Genomic DNA, 15,322 nt, shown 5'->3' on the forward strand with positions numbered 1-15,322 from the left:
CTGGCCAACATGGCGAAACCCCATCACTACTAAAAATACAAAAATTAGCTGGGGATGGTTGCTTGCACCTGTTATCCCAGCTACTTGGGAGGCTGAGGCATGAGAATCACTTGAACCGGGGAGGTGGAGGTTGCAGTGAGCCAAGATTGCGCCACTGCACTCCAGCCTGGGTGACAGAGCAAGACCCTGTCTCACAAAAAAAAAAAAAAAAAAAAAAAAAAAAAATCAATTGACAATATTCATGTGCCTCTAATTGTGGGCTCTCTTCTTGTCCATTGAGCTATATGTCAATTCTTTCATCAATACCATACTGTCTCTAATAGTGTAGTTTTATTTATTTATTTATTTGAGATAGAGTCTCACTCTGTTACCCAGGGTGGAGTGAAGTGGCGCCATCTCGGCTCACTGCAACCTCTGCCTCCTGGTTCGAGGGATTCTCCTTCTTCAGCCTCCTGAGTAGTTGGGATTACAGGCGCCAACCACCATGCCCAGCTAATTTGTTGTATTTTTAGTAGAGACGGGGTTTCACCATGTTGGCCAGGCTGGTCTTGAACTCCTGACCTCAGGTGATCCACCCGCCTCAGCCTCCCAAAGTGCTGGGATTACAGGTGTGAGCTACGGTGCCCAGCCTAATGTAGTTTTATATTAAGTATTAAATCAGGTAGGATGAGTTCTTCAATTTTATTACTATTGTTTTGTTTTTGAGACAGAGTCTCACTGTCATCCAGGCTGGGGTGCAGTGGTGCAATCACAGCTCACTGCAGCCTTGAACTTTTGGGCTGAAGCAATCCTCTTACTTCTGCCTCCTGAATAGCTGGAACCACAGGCGCATGTCACCTCACCCAGCCTTTTTTTTAGTTCGGAAGTTTTTTTTCTGGTAGAAATGAGATCTCTCCTTGTTGCCTGGCTGGTCTCAAACTCCTGAGCTCAAATGATTCTCCTGCCTCAGCTCAAGTGCTGGGATTACAGGTGTGAGCTGTTGTACCTGGCCTGTAACTCTTTCTCAAAATTGTTTGGCTATTTTATTTTCTTTGCTTTTCCATATAATTTTTTTTTTTTTTTTTTTGAGACAGAATCTCACTCTGTCACCCAGGCTGGAGACAAATGGCATGGTCTTGGCTCACTGCAATCTCCACCTCCCAGGTTCAAGTGATTATCTCACCTCAGCCTCCCAAGTAGCTGGGACTACAGGTGCGTGCCACCATATCTGGCTAATTTTTGTGTTTTTAGTGAAGATGGGATTTCACTATGTTGGCCAGGCTGGTCTCAAACTCCTGATCTCGTGATCTGCCCAACTTGGTCTCCCAAAGTGCTGGAATTACAGGCATGAGTCACTGTGCCTGGTCTGCTTTTCCATATAAATTTTATAATTTATATAGAATATTTATTTCTTTAAAGGTATTCTTGTGGTATTTGTATTGGGATTATGTTGCATCTATAGAAAGTATAATGAGAATTGACATCTTCACAATATTGAGTTTCTGGTTCATGAACATAGTGTATCTCTTCATTTATTTAGGTCTTTAATTTCTTTCATCAATCTTTTGTATTTTTCAGCACACAAATCTTGCAAATATTTTGTTAGTTTTATACCTAAGTATTTTTGTGCAATTGTAAATGGTACATACATAATTTTTTTAAATTTTAGTTGTTTATTACTGCTATATATAAACAACATCAATTTTTGTATATTGACCTTCATTGACCTTATATCCTGCAATAAGTGAGGTTTCACTTATTAGTTCTTGGAGCTTTTTAACAGATTCATTGGGATTTTCTACATAAGCCATCATATCATCTGTAAATAGAGGTGGTTTATAGTGTTTCTTTTTCTTCCAAATTTGTGTTTCATTTTCTTGCTTTATCACACTGGCTAGGACTCCTAGTACAATGCTGAGTGTGGGTGATGAGAATGGACGTCTTTGCTTTATTCCCAATCTTAGAGGAAAAGCTTTCAATATTTCACCATTAACTATTATGTTAGATGGCAGGGTTTTGTTGTTGTTGATGTTAGATGTCCTTTATCAGGTTAAGAAAGTTTCCTTCTATTTCTAGTTTGTTGTGAGTGTTTACCACAAATGGAGATTATCACAAATGTTTTTACTACACCTATTGAGATAATTGTGTGGTTTTTCTTTTGTATGCTGTTAATATAATAAATTACATTTTTGACTGTGGAGCCAGCTTTGCATTCCCAGGATACACCCCATTTGGTTGTGATGTTTTATCTTTTTAACATATTGCTGGATTTGATTTGCTAATATTTTGTTGAGGACTTTTGTGTCTATTTGGTTGAGGATTTTTTTCATGGGAGATACTTGGTCTGTAGTTTTTTCTGTCATTCATTTCTTCTTTCTCTCTTTTTTTTTTTTTTTTGAGACGGAGTCTCACTCTGTCGCCCAGGCTGGAGTGCAGTGGCCAGATCTCAGCTCACTGCAAGCTCCACCTCCCGGGTTCATGCCATTTTCCTACCTCAGCCTCCTGAGTAGCTGGGACTACAGGCACCTGCCACCTCGCCCGGCTAGGTTTTTTGTATTTTTTAGTACAGATGGGGTTTCACTGTGTTAGCCAGGATGGTCTCGATCTCCTGACCTCGTGATCCTCCTGTCTTGGCCTCCCAAGGTGCTGGGATTACAGGCTTGAGCCACTGTGCCCGGCCTATTCTTTCTCTTTTTTCTTGTACTATCTTTGGTTTTTGTGCCAGGATAATGCTGAACCCAAAAGATTGTTTTGGGAGTATTTTCTTTTTTCTTCCTTTTTTTTTTTTTAGACAGAGTCTTGGTCTGCCACCCAGACGGGAGTGCAGTGGTGCGATCTTAGCTCACTGCAACCTCCACCTCCCAGGTTCCAGCAATTCTCCTGCCTCAGCCTCCTGTGTAGCTGGGACTACAGGCGTGTGCCACCATGCCCAGCTAATTTTTGTATATTTTAGTAGAGATGGGGTTTCACCATATTGGCCAGGCTGGCATCAAACTCCTGACCTCATGATCCGCCTACCTCGGCCTCCCAAAGTGCTGGGATTACTGGCGTAAGCCACCACGTCCAGCCTATTTTCTTATTTTCTATTTTTTGGAGGAGATTGTGTAAAATTGTTGTTACTTTTTTCTAAACATTTAGTGGAATTCAATACTGAAGCCATCTGGATCTAGAGTTGTATTTGTTGGAAGTTTTAAAACTATGGATTGAATTTATTTAGTAGTTAGGGTCACTCAGATTATCCATTAATTTGTTCATCTTCTAGTCTCTTAAGGTGGAAATGTAAATTACTAATTTGGGAACTTTCCTCTTTTTTAAAATAAGCATTTTAATGCTATGAATGTTCCTCTAAGCATAGCTTTATCTGCATCTAACAACTTTTGTTATATTGTATTTTCATTTTCTTTTAGTTCAAAAATCTTTTCTAATTTTCCTTGGGTCTTTTTCTCTCACCCATGAATTACTTAGAAGTATTGTTAATTTCCAAATATTTGTGGATTGTCCAGGTATATTTCTGTTACTGATTTCTAGTGTAAATTTATTATGGCCAGATAATATATTTTATGTAATTTCTATTCTTTAAAATTTGTTCAGGTTTGTTTTGTAGCCCAGAATGTGGTATATTGTGGGGAATGCTCATGTGCACCTACAAAGAATGTGTATTCTGGCCAGGCGCGGTGGCTCATGGCTGTAATCCCAGAACTTTGGGAGGCCAAGGTGGCTGGATCACCTGAGGCCAGGAGTTCAAGACCAGCCTGGCCAACATGGTGAAACCCTGTCTCTACTAAATATACTAAAATTAATGAGGGATGGTGGTGCACGCCTGTACACCCAGCTACTCGGGAAGTTGAGGCAGGAGAATCGCTTGAACCTGGGGGGTGGAGGTTGCAGTGAGCTGAGATCCCACCACTGCACTCCAGCCTGGGTGACAAAGTGACAGCCTATCTCAAAAAAAAAAAAAAAAGAATGTGTATTCTGCTGTTGTTGTCTGGAGTGTTCTATAAGTTAGGTTATAGAACAACATAGTGTTGTTCAAGACTTTTATAACCTTGCTGATTTTCTGTCTACATATTCTGTCAATTACTGAGAGAGGAGTGTTGAAGTCTCCTAATTTACTTATGCATTTATCTATTTGTTCCTTTGGTTTTATCATTTTTGCTTCATGTATTTCATTAGGTGTATATACATTTAAGATTGCTACATCTTCTTGATGAATTGACTGTTTTATCATTAATTAATGTCCCTCTTTGTATCTGATAATGCTCTTTGTTCTGAAGTTCCCTTTGTCTGATGTTAGTATGGCCATTTTTGCTTTTTAAACAGTCTGTATTTGTGTGGTATATCTTTTTCCATTCTTGAACTAATATATATAATTATATTTACATTTTTAAAAAATATAGCATATGGTTGGACTTGTGTTTTCATTTAATCTGACAATCTCTGCCTTTTAGTTTGTGTATTTAAATCATTTATAATTAATGTAATTAATAATATATTTGGATTTAAGTCTACCATCTTATGATTTATTTTGTTTTTCCCCTTTGTTTTTTATTCCTGTGTTCCCCTTTCCTACATTCTTTCAAATTGTTTGAATTTTTTTGGCATTCTATTTTAACTTATCTATTAGATTTTGATTCTTTGTACCAATTTTTAGTGGATTCCTGGGTATTTACATACCTAAAGTTTTATAGTCTACTTACATACCTAAACTTCCATAGTCTGCTTAGAGTATTTTACAATTTTGAGAAAAGGTAGAAGCTTTCACTATACAGCTTCTTTTACCTTACTTACTTTTTTTTGAGACAGAGTCTTGCAGGCTGGAGTGCAGTGGCATGATCTCAGTCACTGCAACCTCCACCTCCTGGGTTCAAGCGATTCTCTTGCCTCAGCCTCCCGAGTAGCTGGGATTACAGGCATGCGTCAGCATACCCAGCTAATTTTTGTATTTTTAGTAAAGATGGGATTTCACCATGTTGGCCAGGCTGGTCTCAAACTCCTTGAATCTCAAGTTATCCGCCCGCCTCAGCCTCCCAAAGTGCTGGGATTACAGGTGTGAGCCACCTTGCCCACCTAATTTTGCTTTCAATAGTCGTACATATTTTTAAACGTAAGGGGAGAAAAACGGTCTGTTACATTTACTCATATATTTGCCATTCCTGTTGCTTTATCTTCATTGTTAAAATTTCAACTTTCACTCTGATAAAATTTCTTTTCTGCTTGAATAACTTCATTAGCGTTTCATTTAGAGCATGTCTTTGAGCGATAAATTCTTAGTTTTCTCCGTATGAGAATGTTTCAATTTTACTTTCTTTCTTTTTTTTTTTTTTGAGACAGAGTTTCACTCTTGTCGCCCAGGCTGGAGTGCAATGGTGCGATCTCTGCTCACTGCAACCTCTGCTTCCTGGGTTCAAGTGATTCTCCTGTCTCAGCCTCCTGAGTAGCTGGGATTACAGGAGCCTGCCACAATACCCAGCTAATTTTTTTGTATTTTTAGTAGAGATGGAGTTTAGCCATGTTGGCCAGGCTGGTCTCAAACTCCTGGCCTCAAGTGATCTGCCCGCCTCGGCCTCCCAAAGTGCTGGGATTATAGGCGTGAGCCACTGTGCCTGGCCAGTAAATTTCTGTTCATTATAAATTACCCAGTCTATGAGATTTTGTGATAGCAGCACGATACAAACTGAGACAGTGGCAAAGGGGCTTTTTTTCAGCTAAGAATCTTGAGAAGGGGAGATTATTGTGAATTACTCAAGTGGGCTCTTAATGTAATCACAATGTGTCTTGTGATTGATGTATCTTGTTTGAACTTCACTGCACTTCTTGAATCTGTAAATATATGTCTCTCGCCAAATTTGGGAAGTTTTAGGTCATTACTTCTTCAGATATCTTTTTCTGTACCAGTCTCTTTTTCTTTTTATAAGATTTCAATGACATGAATATTTGACTTTTTAATGGTGTCCTATAAGTCTCTGAAGCTCTGTTAATTTTTTTCTAATTTCTTAGTTCTTCAAATTGTATAATTTTTATTGATTCATCTGCACGTTCATGAACTCTTCTCTCTGTAATCTCCATTTTCCTCTTGATCTCATCCAGTTAATTTTTGTTTCAGATATTGTATTTTTCAGTTCTAAAATTTCCATTTGGTTTTTTAAAAAAATAGCTTATTCTTCAGCTGAGAACATGAGAACATCCATCTTTCCACTTCTTTCTTTGTTTCTTTGCTTCTCTCTCTCTCTCTTTAGTTCTTTTTTGAGACAGAGTCTTGCTCTGTTGCCCGAGGTAGGGTGCAGTGGCATGATCATAGTTTGCTGCAGATTCAACCTCCCAGGTAAAAGCTATCCTCCCATCTCAGCCTCTGAGTAGCTGGGATCACAGGGGTGTAGCACCATACCCAGCTAATTTTTTAACTTTTTGTAGAGACAGGGTTTCTCTATGTTTCCCAGGTTAGTCTTGAACTCCTGGGCTCAAGTGATCTCCCTCCTCAGCCTCGCAAAGTGCTGGGATTACAGGTGTGATCCACCATACCCGACCTTTCCATTTATTTCAGTTATGTACATCTTTACCTCATGGAGCATGGTTAAAATGTGTACTTAAAGTATTATTATTATTATTATTTTTAGGCAGGGTTGTGCTCTGTTACTCAGGCTAGAGTGCAGTGACATGATCATAGCTCACTACAACCTAGAACTCCTGGGCTCAAGTGATCCTCCTGCCTCATTCCTCAAGTAGCTAGGACAATAGGCATGTGCCACCATGCCCGCTATTTTTTAAAGTCATTTTTTAGAGAATGGATCTCACTATGTTACTCAGGCTGGTCTTGAACTACTAGTCTCAAGGGATCCTCCTGCTTTGGCCTTCCAAAGTGTTGGGATTATGGGTGTGAGCCAATGCACCCGGTCGTGTCTGAGTTTTAGCTGCCTGTGCTGCTACAGCTGCACAACTGGATCTGGCTTCAGGGTGATGAAATGAGAAAAAAGAGAGAGAGGAAAAAAAAAACAACAACTGGCGCTTCCCCCATCCCTACACTCACTGGTCCACAGTGCCCTGTGTTAGGTGCTTTTTTTGCTGCCCAAATGCTTCTACTGTGCAGCTCTGCATCTGGAGTCACTCTCAGGACAGAGCTTGGGAGAGGAAAGAGACAAAGAAAGAAAGAAACGAGGATCCCACCCATACTTCCCCAACTCACAAGGACCCATTTTCCCAGTCCTCTGACCAGAGAGACAGAGTTTAACTCAGAGATTTTGTTGCCTGTGCCTGCTGCATAGTTCAGTCCTTGGGTCACCTTCGGGTCAAAGCTGGAAGATAATAGAGAAAAAAGAATTCTGGGAAACTCACTCAAATGTTGTTTTTCCAGTGTTGGGAGGTAGTTGCTTTTTGTATTTGTCCAGTGTTTTTAGTTTTAATTGGTGTGAGAGCTAGGCTGGAGTGGGCTTGCTCTGTCCTAGCAGATTGCGTAGACTCTCTTACTAGGGAAATTAGGATTGCTTGTTGTTAATTTCCTTTATCATGAAAAGGAAGTGTCTTTCTATTCTGTATCTGCTGAGTACTTTTCTTTTCACTGATGTGGAATTGTTTAACAAAAGGTTGATATCATATAATTAGAGTGTTTTCTTTTGGGTCGGGGGTGGTTTGAGACGGAGTCTCGCTCTGTAGCCCAGGCTGGAGTGCAGTGGTGCGATCTCGGCTCACTGCAACCTCTGCCTCCCGGGTTCAAGCGATTTGCCTGCCTCCCGAGGAGCTGGGATTACAAGTGTGTGCCGCCATGCCCGGCTAATTTTTGTATTTTCAGTAGAGATGAGGTTTCATCATGTTGGCCAGGCTGGTCTCAAACTCCTGACCTTAGGTGATCTGCCTGCCTTGGCCTCCCAAAGTGCTGGGATTACAGGCGTGAACCACTGCACCTGGCTGGACAAAGTTATAATTCGATAGGAAGAATAAGTTCTGGCATAGTAGAGTGACTGTGGTCAACAGTAAGGTATCATATATTACAAAACAGTCAGAGGAGAGGCTTTTCAATGCTTTCAATGCAAATAAATGGTAAAATCTGCTGAGATTTTTGAAAAATAAAAAATAGACTTTGAAATACCAAATGCCATTGCAACATCTAATGACATATTTATACAAATTTATACAGGTTTCTTTCTTTAATCTTCTAATTTCCAAGTGGTGAGATATTTTTATCATCTTTTTCTAGTTTTATTGGATGATAATTAGAGAACACAATCTAAATGTCTTCTCCTTTTGATAATGTGTTGAGGGATTCTTTTGTGTGTATAGACCAGGAAGATTAATGTTATCAATTTTACTATATGTTTAATGGCTATTTGAAATAAATTTATATTCTCTACTGCATGCAAAGTCATCTATTAGACCAGACTTGTTTATTTATTTATTTTTCTTTTTTGTATATTTTTAAAGTAGAGATGGGTCTCGCCATGTCACCCAGGCTGGTCTTGAACTCCTGTGCTCAAGCAATCCTCCCTCCTCGGCCTCCCAAAGTGCTGGAATTGCAGGTGTGAGCCACCTCACTCAGCCAGACCAAGCTTATTTAATTGTTTTATAATATCTCATTGTACGATTATTACAAACTTGTTTTATCCATTTTTTTTTAATGACTGTTTGTTGTTTCCAGCTTCTTGCTATTATTAACAGTGCTGTTGTGCACATTCTTACTCTAATATTGTGTTTAGATTTATAGGCATATTTACCATTTTATTTGCTCACCATCCCTTGCATCTCAAACTTTCCTTAGGAAATTATTTTTCTTTTCCCTAAAGGGGAAAGGAAAAACAAAACCTCTAAAGGTATTATTTAGGAGTTTATCCTCTAGGGAGACCCTATTGGTGAAACCATCTATTTTTGTTTATCTCTAAATAAAGCAAATCTGCATTAAATGATAGATTTGCTGGGAACTTGTGGGTTGATGTCTATTTTTGTTCAACACTTGGAAGGTTTATCCCACTGTCTTCTGCTCTCCACTGTTTCTGTGGGGAAGTTGGCTGTCAGTTTCATTGCCATTCTTTCATTGACAACTCATTTTTTCTCTCTTGTCTTTGTCCCCAGAGCATGCTGTGTATTGTTTACCAGCCGTGAAAGTCTGTCTTCACCTTTTATCTCACCTTTACTTCCTCAATGCTTTGTCCTCCTGTTTCAAAAAGGCCATGACTTCTTGAGGATACTAAGCACATTTTCTTAAAATTTTATGTAATTTGTAGCAAATGCTTTTCAGATATGTACTTTTCTTCTGAGTGTGATTTTTCCAGGTAAAAGTGAGAGGGGAGACATGGTAGGCAAAGGGAAAGGCATGTGTCCAATGATAGAGGAGAGAGAGTCTGTGCATGGGGTGAGGTTGGGGGTGCTGTGCAGGGCTGGTGATCAGACCTGGCCTGAAGAGAGGTGCGGTCATGCCGGATATTAAGGATGACAGGGGAAAGCCTGGAAGACAGATGCGGTGGTCTGAGGGTGGGTGGGTAGTGAGAGCTTGGACAGGCCAGAGAGAAGGCTCTTCTCTCTGATTTGACACATTCAAGTGTGGTCAACAAGCTTTGGCCTCAGATATTTTCTCAAACCAGGTTCACAGACCAAGTGAACATTTCCAGATTTCTGTGAGATGACAGAGAACAGGGAGGTCTGGAGGTGATGGCAAGATGAAAGGAATAGAAGGAGAAAAAGAGAGGGGATAATGAAGAGAGAGACAAGAAAGAAGGAAGAAACCAGGGGAACTAGGGGCCTGGGCAAAGGAGCCTAGAGTCCCCTCCCCTGGAAGCACTGTGGGACTTGTGAAGAGTGGGTTACCTGGAGTGGGTAACTACATCCATGGGTTTCTGACTCTGCAGGGGGGTTTGCAGACCCTGGGAAATCCTGACATCCTTCCCCAAAGGCTACGAAATGATCATGGACTATCTGCTCCAGAGGCTGACTCCACATCAGAGATCAAAGGACCAGGAGCCCAGCCACAGAACAGAGATCTCACCACTGATTGTATGGAAAGGCCAGCAGAGGGGGGCTGGGGTGGGGAAGGGGACTCCCTGCTCTCCTGTCCTCGGCAGACTTGGGCTCTTTGGCCTTGACCTTTTAGGTATCAGTGTTTGGTAGAACAGTCTAATGGCAGTCTTGGAGTTGGGTTGCAGGGAGGGTTTTCCAGTTGACTTAGCTTTGTCAGGGAGATAGAATAACTGAATTCCCCAGTTCCTCTTTAACTTTCAAAGATGGTAAGAGACTAAAACAACCACTATGATTAGAAGAGTGCTTTAAAACAGTGACATTCTAGAAATTGCCCTTCATTTTTCTGGCTTACACTAATGTAGTCTTCACTTGCTCTAACAGCATGGGTTTTACTGGGCAAGTCTGTTTGGTGATGGGTTGTGGAAAGAGACTTCCTGGTGACAGGACCTATGAGTTGAAGATATGATAATGCCTCACTCTTCTCCTCCCTCCCAGGCCACCAGAGCCATCCATGAGCTCCTGCTGGAGCCCAGTCGGCAGATGGAGGTGCAGTCCTTCTTCTCCTCCTTGTTCATGGCCCTGCTGTTCCAGATCTCCTTTTTGGTGGTTGAAGTGGACACTGAAATAAGCCAGGATCAGCAACACATAGCTGAATGGGTGGACCCTATAAGGTACCTTTGGTGTTTGCTAGTGATTATGCTCCAGGGACCATCAGCTTGGCACCTTCGCCTGACTTGGTGTCAGCCTGCTGGGCCTGAATACCCTTTGTACACCCTCCTACCAGGGCACTTAACATGTTCCCCATGTGTCATTTCAGGAAGTCCCCCAGGACTTAAAAAAATTATATTTTATTATTATTATTTTTAGAGACAGGGTCTTGCTATTTTGCCCAAGCTGGTCTTGAACTCCTGGTTCAAGCCATCCTCTTCTCTCAGCCTCCTGTGTTGCTGGGATTACAGGTGCAAGTCCAGCTGTCTGGACTTTTTAGAAAAGACTCCTTCTTTAAACTTGGCCTACTAGGCTGATGCAGAGATTCTGCACCAAAATGAGATCAATACCGTGGATAAAACACACATCCGAGTCCACAGACCTGGATTGCATTCCCTACCCTTCTGCTGGCTCCCTGTGTCACCTTGCAGATGCCACATCTCTTTTGGTCTCAATTGCTTCACTTGTAAAATATTAGCCTGGGTCTCTGGGGGCTGTCCCACACCAGCAGTTCATGATCCTGAGAAGGTTTTGGGAGTCGGGCAGGTGGCCGGTGAGGGAGAGGAGCGCAGGTGGTGAATGACTTCCTATCTGTTCTTGGCCCTTTCTCCAGTTCTACCGTGGAGGCCCTGAAGACCTTGATGCGAAGTTCTGGGTATGGGGACTATGTATCTTCTATACAGAGACATGGGGGCTGGTGGCTTCTTGTCAATCCTGAAAGACACTATGACGGAGTCACTGTGCTGGCCAGGTGAGCTGGGTCCGCGGCTGGAGGGCCGTCCATTCACTTGGCCCGCTCCTGCGGCCCAGGCCTCACCTGAACACTGTGCTCTTGTTGGTAGGTCCCTGGTCATCAATAACTGTTGGCACAACCGCCCCCTCTTCAGCTCCATCATCAGATTCCTCCAGGACCCAGACTGCAAGAATCACTTAACGGCCCTTGTGTTCCTGACAGAGGTGACTGGTTCTTGGCGGGAGGGGGGCAGGTGAGGGTGATCCCTCTGTGAGACAGCCACACCCAACAGACACCTCCTGGAAAGGCCACTGACTCACTGCTAGGAAGGGTTGGGGGACATGACTAATGGTTACCTTGAGCTGGGGGCTTTGGTGCCTTCTTGAATCTCACAGCAGTTTGACTCTGCCCTGACTTTACAGAAAAGCACAGCTCTCTCCTTCAACCACTTCAGCCTTGAGCAGCCTTTTAAAATTAATCCTTGCTTAGTGATTGACTCAGTACAATTCAGCCACCTGACAGAAAAAAAAAGAAAATAGGAAATTTAGAAAACATGGAAAAGTCTATAAAAATTATACAACCATTACTAAGCATAATCCCCAGAGGAAAGCACATTTATTCAGGTTTTTGCCTATATAGAGGTGTGTGTGTGTGTGTGTGTGTATGTGATAGTTGAAATCATTTTCTACTAATATTCTGTATCCTGCTGTATTCAAATATCTGTCTATGTCATTACATGTTCTTTGTAACATACATTTTTAAATTTTGTTTTGTTTTTTGAGACAGGGTCTCACTCTCTTGGCCAGGCTGGAGTGTAGTGGTGTAATCATGGCTCACTGTAGCCTCTGTCTCCTGTTCTCAAGTGATTCTCCCACCTCAGCCTTCTGAATAGCGATGTCTACAGGCATGTAGCACCACGCTTGGCTAATTAAAAAACAAAATTTAATATAGAGAAGGGGTCTTGCTATACTGCCCAGGCTGGTCTTGAACTCTTAGGCTCAAGTGATCCTCCCACCTCAACCTCCCAAAGTGCTGGGATTACAGTTGTGAGCCCCCATGCCTGGCCTATAAATGTAAATGTTAATGGTGATATAATGTTTCATCACAAAGATAATCTATAATTTATTCGACATTCTGTTTCCAATTTTACAAAATTATAAATAACACTTTAATGAACATCTCTGTCAAAAGTTTTTGCCCATATTCCAGATTATTTCCTTAACTATTGAATATAATAAGTGGAACTATTGGTTCAAAAAGTATGAACATCTTCTATAACTTTTAACAATAATGCCAAATTGCTTTCCAGTAGAGCTGTACCAATTTAGACTTCCACCAACAGTATTTGGGAGAATTTCAGAGTTTCTGACACACTACAGCTTTAAATGTGATCCTTTTAAAATTCAAGCCACCAGATTTTTTTTTTTTTTTTTTTTAACAGGGGCTGGACTACTTTTGAACATAACCACAGAGATAGAAGATAATACATTACTAATACTAGGATGTAAACAGATATTATCCCAGTGTGTCGTCATGTGTCCTTATGTGGATTACAGGACATTGGTGTCTTGTTGGAAGGTGTCCACTGTTAGAGGCTGACCTGTACATGTTGGCATGGGGTGGTGAGATACACATTCAAGGATATATGTCATGTTGGCAGAACTCCTGCTCAGGGTGTGGGAATGAGACATGTAGGATGCAGAACCCTGACTGGAAGGGGATGGCTTAGTCCAGTGGATCTCAATCATTTATGAACTTCATATCTCGGGGAAGCTGTTTAAAATGCAGATTCCTGGGCCCTGTCCCCAGAGACTTGGATTCAGGAAGTCTGGGGTAAGGCCCAGAAGCCTTTTTTGCTGGTGGTGTTTTTGTTTTTGAGATGGAGTCTCTCTGTCACCCAGGCTGGAGTGCAGTGGCATGATCTTGGCTCACTGCAACCTCTGCTTCCCAGGTCAAGCAATTCTCCTGCCTCAACCTCCTGAGCAGCTGGGACTACAGGCACGCATCACCACGCCCAGCTAATTTTTGTATTTTTAGTAGAGGGGGCGTTTCACTACGTTGACCAAGCTGATCTTGAACTCCTGGCCTCAAGGGATCCACCTGCCTTGGTCTCCCCTCTCAAAGTGCCAGGATTACAGGCATGAGTCATTGTGCCCACCCTCCAGAAGTCTTCATTTTCTTTTTTCCTTTTTCTTTTGAGACGGAATCTTGCTCTGTTGCCCAGGCTGGAGTGCAGTGGCACAATCTCGGCTCACTGCAGCATCCGCCTCCTGGGTTCCAGTGATTCTCCTGCTTCAGCCTCCCGAGTAGCTGGGACTACAGGCATGCGCCACCATGCCCAACTAATTTTTGTATTTTTAATAGAGACAGGGTTTCACCATGTTGGCCAGGCTGGTCTCGAACTCCTGACCTCAGCTGATCCGCCTGCCTTGGACTCCCAGAGTGTTGGGATTACAGACGTGAACCACCACATCCAGACGAAGTCTTAATTTTCTAAAAGTACTCCAGTGGTTGCTGTGCCACAGGAAGTGCTTGGACCCAGCTTTGGGAAACAATACAAGGCACAAGCCTGCGTGGGCTGGAGGCCACCATGAGATAGCTGCCACTCTCTTTAGAGCAGTAATTCTGAACGCTGGCTGCATATCAGTATCCTCCCGGGAGGTTTCCAAAATGCAAATGCCAAGCCCCTACCCCGCCCCTCACTCTCTGTCAAGTTTTTCTATTTGAACCGATTTGGGACAGGGTCTAGGCATCAGTTTGTTTTAGAAGCTCCCAGGTTTAAAGCGATGTTCTAGAAATACAGCTAGGATTGAGAATCACTCTAGAATTTCCCCAAGTGTCTGATACCCAACTGAAACAAAGGGACACACAATAGAGCGTTTGCTCATCTGCCACCCTGATTGGGATTTTGGGCTGACAACGGGGAGGGGAGGTCAGCGTGCTTGGGAAGAGGCTGTAAGGCACACCCCAGTAGCGAGATGGGTGAACCCCATTCTTAGCAATCAGAGAGAGAAGCAGTAGATTCTAAAGTGGAAAGCCAGTGGGGTTTTAGGTACCAGGTAAGTAAGAGGTCAAGATCTGTTAAGTGAGAGACCATGGCTAAGAAAGCTTTCTAATATTTCCCAGCCTTTGTCACTCCCTGTTTGTTGCTTCGTTATCTTTATTCATTTCCTTGAGATGATCACAAGTAGAAATATTTAAAAGAGAAAAGGTTGTGTGCTTTTCTTCAGTGTACTCAAGAAACAGTAGAGCTCTGTTAATTTATTTCTCTCTAATTCTGTGAAAAGGGTGTTATTTACCTCTATTTTGTAGCAAACGAAAGTGAGGCTCAGAGAATTTAAGAAGTTACTTATTCAGCTGGAGAGTAAATTAGGGTGGATCTGCCTGACTGCCAATCAAAGACAGATGAAAACTGCTGAGATGTTAATGAAGACTTCTTTGCCATTAGCAACATGTAAACGTACATTCATATGTGCATGCATACATGCATGCTAAAGCAAGTACATATATTTTAAATGTATCTGATTGACTTTTGGCTTTTTAAATGGTATTTTATTATATAAAAGATATTTTCTATCTCACAAGTCATCAAGCAATAAATGTTATTTAAAATAATCTATATACACATATGATACAAACAAGCAAATTAAACCATGGAAACATTATTTATTTATTTTTAAAATTTTATTTATTTTATTTTTTGAGATGGAGTTTCACTCTTGTTGCCCAGGTTGGAGTGTCATGGCGCAATCTCAGCTCACTGCAACCTCTGCCTCCCAGGTTCAAGCAATTCTCCTGCCTCAGCCTCCTGAGTAGCTGGGATTACACACGCCCACCATCACACTCAGCTAATTTTTTGTATTTTTAGTAAAGATGGGGTTTCACCATTGGCCAGGCTGGTCTCAAATGCCTGACCTCAGGTCCACCTGACCTCAATCCACCTCAATCAGGTCCACCTGACCT

The 15,322-nt window shown here is 41.9% G+C and overlaps 1 protein-coding gene across 1 annotated transcript in view; it reads left to right on the plus strand.

The window, feature by feature from the left end:
• Positions 1–15,322, plus strand: part of LOC111550986 (maestro heat-like repeat-containing protein family member 7) — a 51,563-nt gene that overhangs the window by 23,142 nt on the left and 13,099 nt on the right. The window contains exons 13-16 of the mRNA XM_031934746.1: positions 9,810–9,954; positions 10,414–10,589; positions 11,240–11,377; positions 11,469–11,583. Coding sequence (XP_031790606.1) covers positions 9,810–9,954; positions 10,414–10,589; positions 11,240–11,377; positions 11,469–11,583 — 574 coding nt within the window. The remainder of the gene's footprint in view (positions 1–9,809; positions 9,955–10,413; positions 10,590–11,239; positions 11,378–11,468; positions 11,584–15,322) is intronic.

The sequence above is a fragment of the Piliocolobus tephrosceles genome, chromosome 1 (assembly GCF_002776525.5).
Source record: "Piliocolobus tephrosceles isolate RC106 chromosome 1, ASM277652v3, whole genome shotgun sequence".
In the NCBI taxonomy this organism is placed as follows: domain Eukaryota; kingdom Metazoa; phylum Chordata; class Mammalia; order Primates; family Cercopithecidae; genus Piliocolobus; species Piliocolobus tephrosceles.